This window comes from Monomorium pharaonis, chromosome 10, assembly GCF_013373865.1.
Source record: "Monomorium pharaonis isolate MP-MQ-018 chromosome 10, ASM1337386v2, whole genome shotgun sequence".
Lineage (NCBI taxonomy): Eukaryota > Metazoa > Arthropoda > Insecta > Hymenoptera > Formicidae > Monomorium > Monomorium pharaonis.
In genome coordinates this window covers 3106330-3125477 of record NC_050476.1, presented here as the reverse complement: position 1 = coordinate 3125477, position 19148 = coordinate 3106330, and the positions used below count along the sequence as shown (strand labels likewise).

The following is a 19148-nucleotide window of genomic DNA, read 5'->3' as shown; positions in this document are numbered from 1 at the left end:
GTCAATTAACGAGTATGCGTAATACAACGCTAGAACGATTAAGTCAAAAGCAATGATAATAATTAAAACATTAATTTACGTTATCAAAATCCTCTATTAATATCTAAATAAGTTTGCACTGATTACTAAACGTGACAAAAATTTCAGCTAGAATGTCCTTCCATCTTACTCTCCTTGTCAATAGACTGCAAAACACTACTACAAAACCCGCATTGCAGTGCCCCCCAAAATTCATAGTCTTTTTTTCGAAAGTAAGAAGGATTTTATCATTACATGTCGTCAAGCACGTTTCAATTTACGATACTCACCGCCACGAACGTCGCAGAAGAGCCGCAGATTGTCGCCCTCCACATACGGCCCGACCATCTTGCTGCGTCCGTTCTCGTTCTCGTCGAGGATCGTAATCTTGCGCGGCGGCACTGGAAAACGAACAGAAATGTTCGATGTAGTTAACGCCGAGGAATATTCATGATGCGCGCGAGGGGAAGAGGTTTCCTCCGGCCGCGGATTCGGCGCGGCGGGGAGCCCCGTCCCGGCCGGGACCGCTGCGTCGCGTCGCGCGCGCGATGTGCGGAGGAGCTTCGGCGGCACGTCACGAAAAGTCCGATAACACGAAATTGGTATTGGAAGATCGTGCCTGAGATATCGCGACGGCATTAAATTGAAATCCGAAATCGATATCGGGGCGCCGCGAGAGTGCCGCGATGTATTCCTGACGGGTGTACATACCGGTTGATGCGTCCGCGCTCGCGCGGAGCACTTTTGCTCGCTCTCTCTCTCTCTCTCTTTCTCTCGCTCTTTCCCCTGCGGGTCCAGAAGCTGGGAATTGTCGCGATATCAGATATCGGGCGGACGTGAAGTTTACTGGCGAGCGGAACTTAAAATAATAAGAATGGGGTCACCGGGAAACCGGCGCGCTTTTATCATTTCCCCTCGAGCACGCGTACGACATTTTTTAATTCTCTTACGTAAATTAGTTTATTCGAGGGGGAGCCCCTTTCGGCGAAGTTCGCGGGGAAATCAGATTGCGACGCCCGGGACGTTTTGTAAAAGGAGAGAGTCACCTCGGCGGACGGGAATTCCCGGGTGATGTAATTGGAAAATTACAATCGCAAAAATCACGCCGGAAGACCGCATTCAAGAGAACGCCACCTCGTCCTAGCTTATTTTTCTTCCTGGCGGCCTTCTCTTACCGCATAAAGAATTATTTTGGTGCTGCACTTGGAGTGGAAACGACGTTTTATTCTTATTGCAATCTTCTTTCATGGCGCATCAAGCGCGACAGTCGGGAGCTTTTGAAATCAAAAGCAACTTGGTGAAATACAGTCGTTTTCTTTCAGCTTACATCAAATGTATTATTACTACCACCAAGAAAAGGGAATTCGTTGGACCAGATCTTTCCCTTAATACTATTCTCTGTAATTCTAACTTTAAAGAAGGGTGTTACGAAAAAAGGCCTGTTTTTGCTGTAAGCTCGGGGAAAGTAAAATACATGTCATTTCTTACAATTTTTGAGACGAGCACAGGCCTTTTCGCAATGTACGTATTGTCAATTTCGTTATAGAGTTCTTTCCATTTTATCTAATCTCGAATGTGTTTTCTTTTTATAATATAAAATTTTAATCGTAATCTTCAAATATTTTAAAATACTTATAAGTTACTTTAAATATTACAAAAATTAATGTTAAGAAAATTATGTATTCGATTAGCCGGGACATTTATCTTCATATATTCTAATAAAATGATTTGCTCTCACAGACACGTGTGAAAAAAGTAGTTTTAATATATTTTAAAACTCAATTGTTTGCGAATACTCCATTTCTCCCTTCCTTCCCTCCTTTCCTCTCACTCACTCCGTACGTTTCTCTCGAGGAGAACGGGACCTCCTTCCTCCGTCTCTCCTCGGGTCCGCGTCTCCGTAATCCTGACAAATGGTATGCGGGGAAGCATCATTTATCGGTATTAGCCTTTGTAGTATTTGCAGTATCATAGTCCGCCCGTGTAATACGTTACGTATCTCGATTGCCTCTCCGTCGCCGTAAGAAGGTACATGATGTACTCGCGTCGATGCCGCGTTCCCCGGTGTTCGCGACCTCTTTTTAAAGGCGCATAGTCCCTCCGTAAGAACGCCGCCGCGTCGCCCGATGCAGGCAGTAGTCTAGCGGCGCAATAGCGCGGCGCGGCGCCATTAATCCGCGACGGGTCTGACAGTGGCGCACCTGCACTACGCCCGTTATTTATTTCCGCGGAAACTGCCGCGGCTGCTGCTCTATACTGACGAGAATTATCGTGCTTTAATGAAACCGATCCCTCTGGTAAAACTCAATTTATTATCCGAGGGCGCGCGCTTTCACGTCCGACTTCACGTCGGCCACTTTCTTTCCTCTAATTATCCGCTGGCGTTTGGCTAAAAGCTAAAGCTCGCGCGCATGCGGTTCTCGCAGCAGCTGCGCGAGATCATTCCGCTCCGCGCGAGATCATTTTTCATACATCCCCCCTCCCCGCCGTTTTGTACCCAGTGGGTATATACGTTTTCCTCCAGTGAGTCCCGTTTCGGCAACTGACGATGATTGAATTTGTTCCTCTCGTTAGCGGCGATCGTGATTAACGTAAAAAATAGATCCTCGAATTCTTAGCGCGACGGCGGACCCGGGACGATTAACGCGCGCAATGTTGCGCCATTAATATTCCCCTCTCTCCCTTTTTCAATTACTAAGGCGCGACATAACTTTCTTAGAATTATGAACGTCACCAGATATTTACGGTTATGACGATACAGAGCGGACCTCGGGAAATATCTATATACAACTCTGGGAAAATGCAGCGAAAAGAAATTGATTTCGCATTAAGCTTTATCATCTTCGTGATAAAGTACAGTAACCTTACTTCATTCTATATTTAACGAAACTACCTGTTTCGCAAAATACGCGCCGCATCTACATTATGTGCCTTAAGTCGATCGACTTATTTGAGGCTGAAACGTGCTTCGAGCACTTTGTGGTCGACTACGGCTGTATACAGTTAACGCAAAGCTCAGAGCCGATTACACCGTGAAATTTTCCGTAAAGTATCAACACGTGACGCAGTTATTATAACAAAGTGGTATATAATAGTACGGTTTTGGATTTTAGCGCAAACTCTGCTTCTTTGACGCATGATAAAAGGCACATCAATGCAACAGTAAAATTAAACTTTTGCAGGCATCTCAGCTTCTCTGATGTTTCTAACATACGCAAGTTTTTGTAGAAAATTCCACTTTGCTAGTAACTATTTTAATTAAATCGTATAATGAAGTGAGATAATTAAATAGATTGCTTTCTCCGTTTTTTTTTTCGATTTTCAAACTCGCTTCCTTGTACCTTTTAACATTTCAAATTAATTTTATTCTAAATAATTACTCTTTCTGCGTTGTTATACGCTTGTACGTTTTTATATTATTCGTAACACTGTCATTGCTCTTTATTATAAGGGTCTTTTCGGTACATTGAGAATCGTTCTTTTGTAATTTACAGTTTGGTTTACATTTCCGTCCGACAAAATTCGCCCGCTCGCATGCACGATTTACCAGCACGTACATTTCATTCGCGATACTCGCGGTACTATTCGCACTAGCGCGAGGATTGGTTCAGATTTATTGTTTATAAAGGCTCTTGATTTCGGGGACATCATCAGCATCGAGAGCGCGGCGCGGCCGGGAACAGGCACGGGAAGTCCGAAACTGTTTTTCGTGATTAATGCCGCGCTGGGCGGATGGCGGCGGCGGCGAGGAAGAAGGGGTATTAACGGACGGCCGAGCCATCGGGTGGTAATTGTCGTGCCCGCAGTTACGCTGGTTAATTTGAGCCGCCAAAAAGTTACTTCCGCCTTTTGCTCCCGCCATGACCATAAAAAAAAATTTTACTGCGGTTCGCGTGCTAGCTAGCTGCCGCTGCTGCTGCCGCTGCCGCTGCCGCGCAAATGAAGCCGTATCGGTGGCAACCGAGCGCGCCCATAACAGCGTGCTGGGATTTGATTTCGGACTCGAACTTTACCGTTGCCGTCGCGCGCGCGAAGTTTCGCTCTGATAAACTGGTGTTCCGGCGAAATAAAATACCGCGGTATAGAGAGTTTAAATCGAAATCGCACACCGTAATCCGTTGGACATTCGCCGCAACTGCGGCATAATAGTTTTTCTACCGGTCTCCTCGAGTGGAGGGAATTTCAGATATACTATCGTCGCGTCGCATTGGTACGACCTTAATCGCTCGATTATCACCGGCGAGAAGCTCGATTCTCTGATTGTAATTAGGAGGATGATAAAAAAAAAAAGGGACGTGACACGATCGAAAATGATAGCGTAATACTTTGGTCCTTACGAATAATCTGCATACGCCATGAATATATTTTCAGCTTCATCGCGCGCGAACTTTGATTACATATTTCTATCGAGATCAACTTAACGAACCGTTTTTATTCTCAAATTACGATCGCAATTTCGCTTTTGTCATCGCATTTACTTTGGTCGCTGTGTCCCATCGGTATGCATGGTATGCAACGCGGGCGCAATGAAGCACAGTCATGGCGATTTTTTAATTTTCGATGCGTGACAACAGACCGATTAGACTGCTATTTATATAAGCTGCGTTCACCGGAAACGCGTAAAATTGCACCCATGATTGAAAAATATTTCAGCAAGAAACACACAGGGGTATTCGTGGACAAAAGTACCTTTTTTATTCATGAAGCGACGGTGGCTGCGAAAAAATAAAGCGCCTGCCGACGTCGCGCGAAAAAAATTGGGATACGGGTGCGCACACACACGCACACACACACACACGCGCGCGCGCGCGCGCGCGCGGGTCGGAAGGTGGAGTGTGTGTGTGTGTATATACATATAAATTCTAAAAGGGGCGGCCGTTTCGATTTTCGTCAATGCTGAGCCGATGAATAGGGTGATCCGATTCGTTCCGCGAGCGTGTTCCGCTTTGGCGAACGCTTCACTTTTGTCATCCGTCGTCTATATCCTATACGCGTCCATACTCGTTCTTTTCCCTCTTTTCCCGCACGTGCCGAATCAAAACACGTTCGTTAATCCCGCGGGATTAGATAGAGAGCGAGAAGCGGAGAGACCCATTCGTCGCTCGGTATAACGCACTATTCGCAAGAGCGTCGCGGAAAACGTACTGATTATCACTTGAAAAAGAAACAGAGCGTCGCGATTGCTGTTAGCCCCGGAAATCGTAGCTGAGAATAAGCGTAGCAGACTGCTTTTGTGATATATATGTGAGAAAGACATCACACATAATTGTATCGCTTGGAAAATAATGAAAGTACCTATCGTCAATACAAAGTGTTTCGAAAATAGGTGTCAAACTTTAAGAATATATTTCTATTAAGAATATATACTAGAGATGAAAACAGTCGTATAAATAGAAACTTTTCTTTTCCAAACTATAAACCCTCTTTGTTAATAAAAAAATTTCTTAATAACACAATTTGATAAAGATTGACTTTTAGATCACAATTTTAGATCACAAACAACCAGATGATTCTTGTAAATCTTTTGTCGTAGAAAATAAATCCGTAAATGAAATTACTTTATCACATCTTTGAGCTATTTTAGCTTAAAAGGACTCAAAAATTCATCATTTTCGGCACTTTTAAATCCAATTTTCTCAAAAATATAACATGATTTTATTTGCGTGAGAAATTTTACCTGCAAATTTATTTTTCGCGACAAAAAGTCTAAGAATCATCTCTGTTCGGTGATCTGTAAACAGTGTAATTATATTGATCGATGAAGTAGCAAATGAGAATCGTTTGTACACGTTTTCCTGATTTAAATCTCTTGACTTTTTATTTATGAAGACATCTTAAAGCACTCGTTTATAATATTTCTGTTTCTACTGTGATAGTATTCCAAAATCGTATTAGCGTTTCGTGTAACAATATACTTCAAAAATCTTTAAACTTTTCGATTATTCATGAAACGTCGATGCGAAGGATGTTAATTGCAGAAGGAAATTTCATTTCTAACAATTTTTTTTAATGAAACATTTTTAGTCTGTTGTAAATAAAAAGCGTTTATAACTTAAAAAGGAAGTTTTTTTTTCATGTTTACGTAACTCATTTATCCTTATAATGAATATGCTTTTAAAATTTTACCACCTATTTCTGAAACACCCCGTATAAGAAATAGAACAGACAAGAAATATATTATTGATTTACAAACTAAATATATTTTCATAAAAAAATTCCCCCTGTTATAAATTATTATTAAAGTAGGTAAAGATTTAATATGTGTGTGTTTGTGTATGTGTGGTAAAGTGTTACAGAATATATTAGATATTTTTTTATTACAAGGTCTAGAATAGCGCTGGGGTAGCGCTAGGGTAATGCTAGGTAAGTTCTAGGGTAGCGAATATAAGCTCACTCGCAATATAAGAATATACCACAGCAACCACGAATGAAACCTTATAGCCGGCAAATCGTGAAGCGCTAGAAGTGTGACAATTAAAGGAAAGGAGTTCGTTCGCGTCATTACGTTATATCGGATTAGTTTTAGCGGACAGTAATTTAGATCTACATGCTACCAAGACTGCGTGCTAATGCGAAACAATTTAACTGCAAAACAAATTTAACTTACTCGTTAATACTATAGACGAAAGGGTTTACTTTTCCACTTACAGCAACGCAATTTCCTGCGCTCGTTCAGAGGAAACGGCGCGACACAAATACAACGAAAAGAATAAAGATATCTTGTGAAAATTACAGCAAGTAAGCAATCACTGACCGTACAATTTTTTTATATTGTCTGAAAATAAAGAGAGAAATTCTCGAGAAATTACGAGAAATTAGAGAGCAATTACGTGTTTACGTTACTTTCTTTTTTATTCTATACTGTTTTATACCAAAGTTTTGTTTGTTTTATATTGTAGTATTTCTTATTTACAGCAATTAATTTTAAGATTTTATAAAAATTGTTGTTTCGCTGTTTTAAGTCAAGCTAAAATTGATAATTTAAATAAAAATTTACGGATAATTTTTTTATTTTTAATTTTGAATATTTTCTCACATCTTTTTAGCTCAACACCTTGCAAGTTTCTCCAAATTTTACTTTGAATATATTACATTATATTATTACATTAATATTATTGTTAATATCCAAAAATACAAAATTTCAAGAACAAATAACACATCGAATCTAAATTCCTTGCGAGTATTCGCTTCCGAATTTTATTCGAGTAATTTATCTTACAGCTCACGTTCTATCGCTTCTCGTTTGCCGACGTGCACGCGGCCTAAGCTGCACTACTCGTCTGTTACTTCACGTTGCGATGCATTCTCTCGATAACGAGCGGAGGCCGACTGGCTCTGCCTTGTCTGATTTTCCTTGTCGATCTGTCGCAGTTGAAAGCAAGAGAGAGAGAGAGAGAGAGAGAGATCCCAATGACCCGGAGCTGACTCAGGCGAATTGCCACGACGCAATACGACGCTCGAGAATGTCCATCACCACAGTCCGCTACGCGTGGCGACGAATTTGAAGATCCTATTATAATAATTGCTTCGGAAACTGCTGCCGTCGTCGATTAGGTCCGTCGCGCCGTGTCGCTTTTCCTACATCGCCCTCGCAAGAGCACGTGTTTCTCGATATCATTGCCACGTAGCACGGCATCTCCGCTCGTATTTACGCCACTGTTTGTTTATAGGGGATGATGCCCGGCAAGTTGTAAAAATGTAACGAAACCGGATGCGTATTAAACTTCAGTCAGAAATAAAACTAACTTGTTGAACGTCGAGAATTTTGTTCAAATATGATGCGAAAGCTAAAAGCCCAGTTAAAAACTATTTGTCCGATGTCGAGATAAATAAATACAATTTTCAACGAATATACTTTTATTTCGTTTTAACCGGCTTTTCAACGGAGATCCGTAATTCTGTAAACATTAACCGAATGTATTTTATGTGAATATCATTCCTTCTACTTGATAAGCAACTTCGCCGAGGGGAAAACAATTTATTTCGTCCTGTAATTTTGAAAATGAACAACGGGATCAGACCTGTGCGAACTTCAATGTCGCACGTTTCTCAATTTCGAGTGTATACGCGGGGGACTTCCGTACATTTGTGTGAATTACGCGACGAACTTCCGTACATTTGTGTGAGACTCCAGTATCGGCATCGAATGGTCGATCTGCGGTAATATACGAAAAATCGCGCGCGAATGCGACCCGACGCGAGGGAACAGAAACAACCCTGTCGAGACAGACAGGGACGGAGGTGGTTGGTGTACCGCATGGCGTAATATCCGCTCTCCGTGTACCGCACTCTCGCACACGTATATCTCGCTACGGGCTTCGGTCCCGTACGTGCTCGGGTCAGAGGCCATGTACACGCCGTAGATACACATCCGGTATAATCCGACGCCGGAGGTTCGCCGGTGGTTGAACGAAACAACGGGCTTGTCGAAGCGCGTTCTCCGGTCGGCTCTTACTGGCGAAGGGAGGTTCTCCGTCTTTCCTGCTATCTACCATCCCTTGGTCCCTTTGCGCCGCTCTCGCCGCTAATACGCTTGTATTTTTGTACGAATCCTCTCTCTCAGCGCCGTCTTCCCATAATCTTTCACGTCTTGCTGCTCCCAGAAATGAAAGAGAAAAAGAAGAGAGAGAGGGAGAGAAGGATTGGTCTCGGATTGACCAAGATAGAATGAAGTACAACCGATCCTTATCCCCTTACTTCGTTCTATCCCGCGCGAATATAAGATTGTCTTGTCGTGTCAAAAGAATCGCCCTTCTGCTCGGCCGGAACATATCACGAACACGAGGGGGAAGCAGGACGCGAAATGAATTTTCGCCCGAATCAGACGCACCATGTGAAAAATCGTATTATTTCTAATATATCGAATTTTTACATTGGACTTTGCAATTTATTTGATACGCGTTGAAAATTTTTAGGTTAATTGAGAGGAATCGTCAATACACGTATTAACGCAATTATTTTCAAAATGTACAAGAGATTTTTACAAAATTAAAAAATGTGTATATTGCGCTATTGTTAAGTTATTGTTACGTATAAATAAATAACGTGCATAATGCATCATGTGTCATTAAAAAAAATCCTGTCTCCTTCAGATTTACGCGACGTTTCATTATTTACATTAATAAAAGACATGTCGCTGGTAAAAATAACATTTTGTACAAAGAGAGAGAAATTATGTTCTGGAAGGATGCTGCGCGTAATGCTCTATGAAACCCATGTATGGAGATCCAAATATGGTAATATTACAGCATTTACACTTTAAAAAGATTAAGTGTAAAAATGCGATTTTCTTTTCACTGCTGTAATGTTAATTAATTAATTAATCTATTAAACTATGGAATTCATTCGCGTACCTTTGACGGAGCGCACGAATGAACGACGTAATTATCTCGGCGAGCTCATCGAACTGAAGAGTCGGAAGTGAAAAGAAAGGAAGCGGGCGCGACGCGCGCGTTAGACGCGCGGACGAAGTGCTTCGCTATCGGGCACGCGTGCGGAGCACGTGCACGTTATCTTGCACACGCACGTATGAATATTCAAATCGACGCGAGTGTTACATAATTCAACGCCAATTCGAGATAAGTCTCATAACCAATCGACCGTGCCCGATTAATGCGCTCGCCCGGGTATCATTTTAATTAAATACGCGCGTAGATGATGACGGGCGTAGTGATTTTCACAGCCGTTTCTCTCGGCGCTCGCGCCGTCGCCCCGCGGCGCCGCGTCGGCGGGAAAACTCGCCGGGAAACAAAACGGGAACGCAACCAAATTCTCCGAATCTCGACTTTTTTCCCCCTCTCTCTATTATGATTGCGATTTAACTCTCGGACGTGATTCGGAAAAAAACGAGTACTTTTTTTTTTGTCAAATTCACGTTGAATGTCGGCACGGACCATTACGGCCGGTCCATTCTTTTTTATAGAAAACTTTTTATAGAAAACTGTATGTATCTCGTGGATACCGCGCAACGTTATATTCGTGAATATTTTACTCTCGTATATGTTTCATGCTTGGCGAAAATATCTAAAGAAAAGAGCGAAAACGGCGAAATGTACGAGCAAATATTTCTCGTCGGACTGCAGGAAGATATGCCGCATGGATTTTGCAAACCGCATCCTTCAAAGGATACTAAAGTCACGGGAATAATGCGAGAAATTAAAGTACCGGGCACGTTGTTTAATTAGTGTTACCCTCGCTGAAAGAAGACGTCTCTGTGTACCTACATTTAAAAGCTGATTGCTACTTAAAATTACAAGAGGCCTTTTGATTTGGAGTGCTCTCAGAATTCCGGTAGACCATTTTGAAACGTAAGAGAAGATAACATTTGTAGAAAATGTACATGAATAATTATTGCAATGAATCCTTGCAGATGATATTTTGCTAATAAAACTTTTCGTTCGCATTACAACACAATTTATGTACAAATGAACGAGCAACACAAAAATATTGTAGTTTTAAAACATTGCTCCTAGAATAAACAAATCAATGTATGTGTGTCAATATATTATAGATGTTAATTTTACTGAAGAACTATATTTTTCCGATTTATTTCTAAACTGCATCAATGTTACTTTTTTGTGTTTTTAACGTAATATATTTATGTTACGTTCTAGAATATTTGAGTGAACCGTGCAATACATGTTAAATTTGACATAAATTTGCAACCGTTATTGTGAAATAATTACGGATTGCATAGTTTTCCCAATGCCATCGCTATAGATTCACGTAGTTACGAAGTTCGCGGCATCAATTAACGGGAACAAGACCGTTGTCATCGGTTAATCGAAGTTCACGAGACCTCCCCGACTTTGTCAATATCGGAACTGTATAGTTCTTGCGTCAGAGCCCGCGCATTCGATTGTCACTTCCAATAAGATATGTCGCGCGTGACCGAGTACACGTTACAAGAAAGATTCTTTGTTCTCCGGCCGGCGGCGAAGGCGGCGGCGGCGCCGAGATTCAAGCGCGCGCGCTGTAGCGGACGGCCACTAAATCATCGGACGTCGCGTTAAGGGGAGTTCGCGATCGTTACAGCGGTGACACTTCTTGTCCCGATACTCGGCGAGAACTTTCGGTCCGGCTTCGTCGCGGGCCCTCCTCGCGCCAACTCCATTCCGCGAGAACGTTTCTTACTGCGCGACGAACCGCAGAGAGCGCGCGAGAGGCTAACTTTTCCCTCGACTTTTCGCCGACGACGTCTCGAAGTACTCACGGAGTGGAAGAAGACGGCAATCTTCCACTCCGGACAGTCAGAAGTATTTTTGCTCGGTGCTCGGATAAGATTCAAGTGCCGGTACGTGCGAAGTGACTTCGAAACTCGGCCGCCGACTTCAGACAGAGAGAGAGAGAGAGAGAGAGAGAGAGACGATGACGAGCAAACTCGCCCAGCCAACCGGGCTGGTCATCATCTTAATTTCGCTCGTGGTTTATCCGTCCGGCTTCGGACGCGTATCCGTGCGATCAGGGCGCAGCCACGAACGGCCGCTCTAGCAAATACCGGCCAGCTGTTCCGCTCCGTGTGTACGGAGCTGTGTAGCTGCGCTGCGAATCCGCGCGGACATCTAGACGGGCGCAATGGTGTATCGAGCGCGGTATTTGTTCTGCGGATACGTGCGGGCGACGACGTACGAAGCGTGGTCGCGTATCCGCCGGGATAATTAATCATGCTACGGTAGCAACGTATATATATGTATATATATATCTATATATAAATACATATACGTATATACGGCGTTGTACACCTCGACTTCGACGGATGGAACACGATGTAGTAGATGTGATTTCGAGTCGCGACCAAGTCTCCACGTCGCGGAGTTTTTACCGTTGAAAAATTGACGTCATTTTTTATACGGCGTCCAACCGGAATTTTCGCGTCCCACGGAAATAAGCCGATGCGCGGAGCTTGATTTACGACGGCACTGTCGATGCCGTAGGATTTTAACATGTAATATAATGTGAGGCTAATCCTGTCGAGCACGTCGAATAAAATATTAGGCCATCCATTGCATTACACGTGCTGATTTTCAAATATAAGAAAAAATCGCCAAATGCATACCGTTCAAATTGTTTTTTGTATTTCCCACTTGGCACTGATTTCTACGCAAATAAGCGTTGAAATTGTAGCATGGTGTTATATCATTCACGTACTTACTTATTATATAATCCTTCACTTTAATTAATACAATTTTTAATCTTTCATTAATAATTTTTAATGTTTCATTAATAATTTTTAATCTTTCATGAATAAATTAATTTATTCAATGAGCCTTTTAGCAACACGCTAAAAGAATACGATTTAAGAATTTGTTGCTTAAGTCTGTGGATTAAATCGTATAAAATTTATGTGAATTAGAATAATTAAAAATATAAAAAAATAATAAGTATTTATTTTATTAATAATTTATCAAAAAAATAATCAAATATTCAATAATTAATAAAGAAGAATAATAAAAAGTTAAATTAAAATTATTTTTGTAACTGATACATTTTTGTTCACTCAATTATTAATTTGATATTATTATCACTTATCAGCCTCACATTGATATCATTTTTGTAATAAAATTTGTGGTAGTACAATTTAAGGAAACTTGATAGACTTTATGAAAATATTGATTTAATCTTTATAATAATTGCAAATATGTGTATATTGCTTATATATATATATATATATATATATATATATATATATATATATATATATATTGCTTATATCAAATCAAAATATAAAATATTGATGAGATACAATTTAAGGCAACCGATACGCACATATTCAGCAACTTTCTCCTATTTGCTATACCTACATAGATGCTATGCTTAAATTATAAAATATGCACTGTACATTGTACTAAATATACTATGCACTGGAATATCATGGTACGAAATCATCCTTACTCTTATCATGATTAGCGATAATTTCTCCGTGCTGCAATCCTGCTTAATTACAAGTACACTGTGAGCGGAGCAGTTCAGTGGTAGGTAGCTGATGTAACGGAGGGAATCCAGTTTAAATTCCCTCGCTGATATTCCGGCAATGTATCATGTACGTAAATCTCTCACTGCGAGACGTCCGAAAAGTTTCCGTCCTTCGCTCTGAATGTTTCAGATTTCTACTCGGTTAATCCTATGGAGCGCTTAGATAGAATCGGCATTGAGGTAGGTCGATACCGGGGAGAAACTCATCAGTCTTACCGGAACTTTTATAAAAGTTTTGATGGATTCACTTACGAAACTTCACGATAGGAAATCTATTTTACATATTGCGATTCAATGCACAATGTCACTCGTTGATGCACGATGAATTCGGGTGCAACTTGAACTTCCGATTTTTGAAAATATTTTTTATCTCCACGTATGATATATTATTATTTTTATAGTTATTATTTTATTGCTCTAGTAATTATATTATATTAAAGGTATATAAGCTTGTAAGTTATTGTTGATATCTCGCTTCCTGAAGTGCTGTTCTCTCAAATTTTATATTTTTGTATTTTCTGTACTTCAATAAAGCTATTATTATTTTTAAAAAAGCTATTATTATTGTTCCTTCAGACAATTGTACTTTGTCCGACAATTGTACTTATTTATACATACCCGTAATAGAATGTTGTATGAAAGAAAGCAGGACGTTAATATTAATTGATGAAAAATTTAATAAACGAGTTTAATTAAACGAATTTCGTGCATTGAATGGGCTCTCGTATTACACGACGTCCTACAAATTCGAATATATAAAATAGCCGTACAAAGTAATTATTCAACGATTGTTAACAACATTACACAAGGGTTTTTACAATGCGCTTTTTGATCCAACGTACCCTTTGATTTGTGATCGCTTTTATATGTGAATTGGGAAACGCGATGCAATACTCTGTAGCCTAAGAACTTCTAAATGGAATCTCTCGTGAAATGTGATACGCGTAAGTGCTCTCACCTCGACCGGCCGGGATCGATAATTCCGCGCTTCGTCGGTCAGCGGCGAATAAGTATATTCCTTTAATGACTTTTGCGCGCCGCCCCTGTCCGATCGCGTTTCCCGTAAGACTTGCGGGGGAAAAAACGACCCGGAAAAGCCCGGACGCCTCCGATATAATTCGCCGAGAATTTCCGATACTTACTCGCGCCGATACTCTCTCGGTCGAGATCTCCTCGACATACACGCGCGGGTCCTCCTCTCCCCTCATCGAAATTAACATCGGGAACGTAACGGAGGCATCCGTTTGTTCTCCAGTTCTCTACTTAACCGATCTTGAACGCGTCGATTAGTCTTCCGAACGCTGCTTACGGCGCTCTCCGACGTTGCTCCGGTTCTTCAGAATAATGGAACACACCGAAGACGAAAAAGCGAAGGGCGGAAGAAGAATGGAATAAGGAATGAGAAACCCGAAGCAATTATTTTCCCCATTCTCCTATTTCTAATAAAGAAAGCGAGAGAGAGAAAGAGAGAGAGAGAGAGAGAGAGAGAGAGAGAGAGAGAGAGAGAGAGAGAGAGAGAGAGAGAGAGAGAGAGAGAGAGAGAGAGAGAGAGAGAGAGAGAGAGAGAGAGAGAGAGAGAGAGAGAGAGAGAGAGACAGACAGACAGACACACACACACACAGAAAAGAAGGGAAAATCGGTCGGGATAGACGAGGCGTAGATTCGATAAGAGACTGTCGTCACGTTCACGATGGCAGTGCTTCGCGATTTCTCTGACTCGTCCGTGTGTTTACCGGAGTAGTGGAAAAGTCGGATCGAGGCGATTAAAGCCCTGCAACACCCCGTGCAACAGAATTCGAACGTCGTTTCCGGTCGTTCTCCGAGCGGCGAGTTGGCCGTACTATCCGAGATCGTTTCGGACGATGCTGTGTGCGCGCCCGCGCGCTTCTTCTCTCTTCTTTATGTTCCATTACGTCCCTACACTGTTATTGTCTTGGCACGGGACAACACCAACGTGAGCTTCATCAACTCGAAAGAGTCTTCCGGAGTCGCTTAACGTTTCAACCCGCGTTTGAAACCACGAAGAGCAAAAGCGAAGTGGAGTCCCGCTAACAATCTGAAAAAAGTCTACTACATCCGGACGCGTGTTCCCCTTTATGGTCGGTTTTTGACCGCTTTTTTAAGGTGAAAGCTTGCTTAAGCGTTTTTTATTACCCGCGAAATAACCGGTGTTTACTGTCGTACTTTACAGTCGTTTTGAAAACCGTTACACCGCTTTATTTTACAACGCAATGATACCTGATGTTTATGCTCAGGTATTTTTGTCAATGGCGGCGGCTCGTACATCTTTGACAATTTCGTGACGGAGACTCCGGAAAAATATATTTCTCCGGAATAAAAAAAACTAAGACTAGAAAAAAATTTTTTTTATTTCATAAAAATTAAATATAAGCTTCGAAGCGGATAATTACACGAGCTCGGCAAATGATTTTTCATCAAAGAAGTAAATAGTATAAATAAACACTCCACTTTGATGGAATTTTTATCTGCGGTTCGATCAAGAAAATATCTACCTTCAATCACATACGGTTTTCAATCGAATTTCCGCGATAGAAAGATCGACACAAAAATTCACCGGGTGGCAATAGTGGTAGTCGAGTCGAAAGGAAATGCGCAACTTCTGGATCGCGTTTATTCCATCGCGAGTCGATTCATCAAGCAGACAATCGGGCGAGTGTGCCGCGCAAAAAGCTAATATTCCGGCGTAACAAATGTACGCTGCAAAGAAATGATTCGAGGAAATGGCGGGTAGAGAAAACTCCAAGTTGGATAAACTTTCGGAAGACTTATTACGATAAGGGTGTGCCCCGCGCTCCGCGTGCCCGCAATTTTTCATCGCTGCGCCGTGCGCGCGCAACCATTTTCCATCACGCCGTTCAATCCCGCTGGAAAATAAGCGGGCGTTCATTCGCGAGCCGCGCCGCGACAATTAACTTCATCTGGCCGTTTTGTCTCTCGCGCCCCGTGTCGGAGCTTCACGTATTCACGAACGTGTTCGCAATGTGTCCGACCGACGACAGAGACTAAAAACCCGATTGCTCCCGTATTTACTTTACGCACGCACAGGTGTGCGCTCTGACAGTTTTCAATTTCGGTAATGGATCAACACCTTCCGCGATCCTGCCACTACACGTGCACGACGTCGTAATAATTTAACATCGTAAACAGCTACTTGAGATATAATCGTGATAAAATAAATGATCAAGTTTTATTAAAGTAGTAATCTATAACGATGTAAAGCTATGGCACACTTACCGGTACGATATTACGTTGTTAAAATCATTACATTTGCGACAGCGGGTTCAATGAAATTTTCGATTAAAGTTGCGAAAAGTGCGGAAAGCGGAATATAATTTACTCGAGGGATTTTCACCCGGCTACGTATCGCGTGAAAGAAAGCAGCTTGCCTGTCGAAAAAATTTCAGTGTCGAGAAATAAATCTCTCGCATTCAAGACGCTCGAACCGAAGTTCGATGTGCGCAATCTCTTTGCGCTTTTTTTTTTATGGGAGTCTAGTCTGTTTACCGCGTAACGGTAATATAAAAAAAGGGGGACTTTCAAGCTCTCATTGAAAGTTACGCGTCTTCCAGGTTTAAGAACTTGAGAGCAGGACCGCGGAACGCCATAAAATTTATGCGCGCGCTCCGCAGCATTACGGGATCTATCCTGTCGTTCCGTTTGAACTCGTCCGCATGGGAGATCTAAAAGTGACGCGGAAAGCTACGTACTAGAGGGAAAGAAGGCATCAATGATCTCTCGCTCCGAGAAGTAACGGCGCCATGGCGGCGAGACGTATGTGCCTCTACAAGGGCGTATAGTAACCGCGTATACGCATCGCCGTACGCATTCGGAACTTTAATAAAGCCTCCGTTTTATCGGAGGAGATATCGCATCTCGGGGTCCCCTCTCTATTATTACAGTACCGGAAAGCGACGGGCGGTGTAGAATGGAGAGTAAAATATCCCGGTAAAGATGTCCCAGGAGCCGCGATGCCGGCGCGCACGCGATAACGATCCACCCCCGCCCCGATCCCCGCTAAGTCCGCAACACCGAAGTCGCATTTACGGGGTAAGTGAGTAAGCAAGAATTTTCGACAGTTCTTGCTCGAACTTAGCAAGGGGGAGGAGAAAAGTTCCCGCGTCCCGCGTCGACGGAATCCCGTTTCTACTGAGTTGCTGGATGCATCGGTCGTCTCCGACGGGATGAGAAAGGGGGAGGGAGGGATGGGCGCGTGCTTAGAAGTAAAATACTATTAAAAGTTCGCGGGGAAAGCGCGAGCGCGGGCAAATCCAGATCAATTACCTTTCGGGAGAACAATCCGGGCACGAGGGCGGGCATCGGCGGATACTGAAAACTTCGGCCCCCATGGGACGGATCTCCATTCGTAACTTTCGAGCGAGCAAATCGAACGTACTCGGTGGCGTAAGGAGGGTTTCCCTCGTCTCAGATTACACGGGAGCGTCTTGGGAGGAATTCGTTGGATCGCGCAATTTTTAATATTTAAACTCACAGATGAGCTCAGGTATTTGCGACCGTGTCGCCGTGACACAAAAAGTAAAATCGATCGTTTTTATTACCTTTATTATCCTTTCGATGTCCTATCACGTGTATAATAAATCCAAACAATATTATTGCATCAATTATTATTACAGCACGACATATCGCAATGTAAGATTGTTCCAATCCTTCGTAGTCACATTTTATGACAAAATCACGGATTGTTTCCTACGATTTCTTTGCTTATAATCATTTGAATAACGCGTTCCCTCCGAAATGGAGAATATGCTTGCGTGGTCCATGTATATATGCATGAAAGGAAGAAACGCGTTACGAGGGAGCCTAGGTTGAATACGGTCCGTGTCGAGAATGCCGATTCTCCGGTTACCAGGGAGGTTGCCTTATAATCCGCTTTAAAATGATTATTGCCTTAGTTTCACTTTACTGTTATCGCCGCGGTTAATTTTTATCCCGATCATTATGGGGTCCGATGTACGTACGTTTACAGATTTTACTCCGGGCTGCGTTCATTAGAGGGCGAGGGGGAGAATACGCGGGCACGACTGTAATCTTGAGAATAATTATTTTCGTTGAAAATGCTCGCGGATTATGAGGGGAAAACGATAATCGTACTTAAATTTATCCCGATTTTCAAGCTGGCTGAAACTGATTGCGATGCATTATCTCTTTATCGCGCGCCAGATGTGGCCCCGTCCTCCGTGCTAGCTCCTCCCTTTATCTTTTAAAGATATTATTTCTTTAAGGGGTAAGATCTTCCTCGAATATAACATTGGATTTTGCAGGGATATAGTGTTTCTTGCTGCCCACCGAGCAGTTGATATTTCTGCACTCGACCGATTTTTATCTTGCTCAGCTCTCCGTAATTCCAACCGCTCATCGAGAGGAGAGTTGATTCGAGTAAATATAACTCTCGAGACTAACATGTTTCGTTGGCACTTCTCTCTCTCTTTCTCCCCACCCTCTTTTTTTTCCTCTCTCTCTTCACTCGACGTGCCGACCTACGGTTTCCAATAAACCGAGGATCCTAAGAACGCGCTTGTGGCCGGGTGAACCTTACAGCGGATTTACACGAGTCGAGTGGTGGCTGTATCGTGTATCGACTGGCTGTCGATCCGACATTACGTCTGTTGTTTTGCACCGAACTCGATACTCTGCACTGGTTTACGTAACCGAGGAGAGAAGAATTGGTCACACTGTTGCTCCAATATTGGAAGTCGAACACCGGTGATATCGACACCAACGTTCTGCAGCGGAGACCGTGGCGGATATCCCCGCGGAACGTTCTTCCACGCTTGGAAAATTTGCCAAGTTATTCGGACCCCTTCCTTTCAAATAGGAGAGAACACGTTGTATCTTTCCACTTCTCTTTTTTTCCCCCCCCCTCAATATCGACATCGATGCGTCGAGACGAATAGCCTGTCGCGTTCGAACCATGACGAAGTCCAAACGCGAATCGCTCGTGAAAACACATTTTTTATTTTTCATCGCGCGCCATTCGTACGTTTGTTCTCGCAAAGATATCCGATCGCGATACCAAATCATATCCGAGTACTGTTGCTACTCACAACAACCGAATTCAATTCGGTTTGGATAAGAATCATTTCACCGCTGTAAAGATAGAATTCTCAAATCGTTATTTT

The 19148-nt window shown here is 42.5% G+C and overlaps 1 protein-coding gene across 2 annotated transcripts in view; it reads right to left on the bottom strand.

The window, feature by feature from the left end:
* Window positions 1-19148, bottom strand: part of LOC105838959 (neural cell adhesion molecule 2) — a 232877-nt gene that overhangs the window by 61458 nt on the left and 152271 nt on the right. For both annotated transcript variants that reach the window (XM_028193824.2, XM_028193822.2), the window contains exon 4: window positions 309-419. In XM_028193824.2, the coding sequence (XP_028049625.1) occupies window positions 309-419 (111 nt within the window). The remainder of the gene's footprint in view (window positions 1-308; window positions 420-19148) is intronic.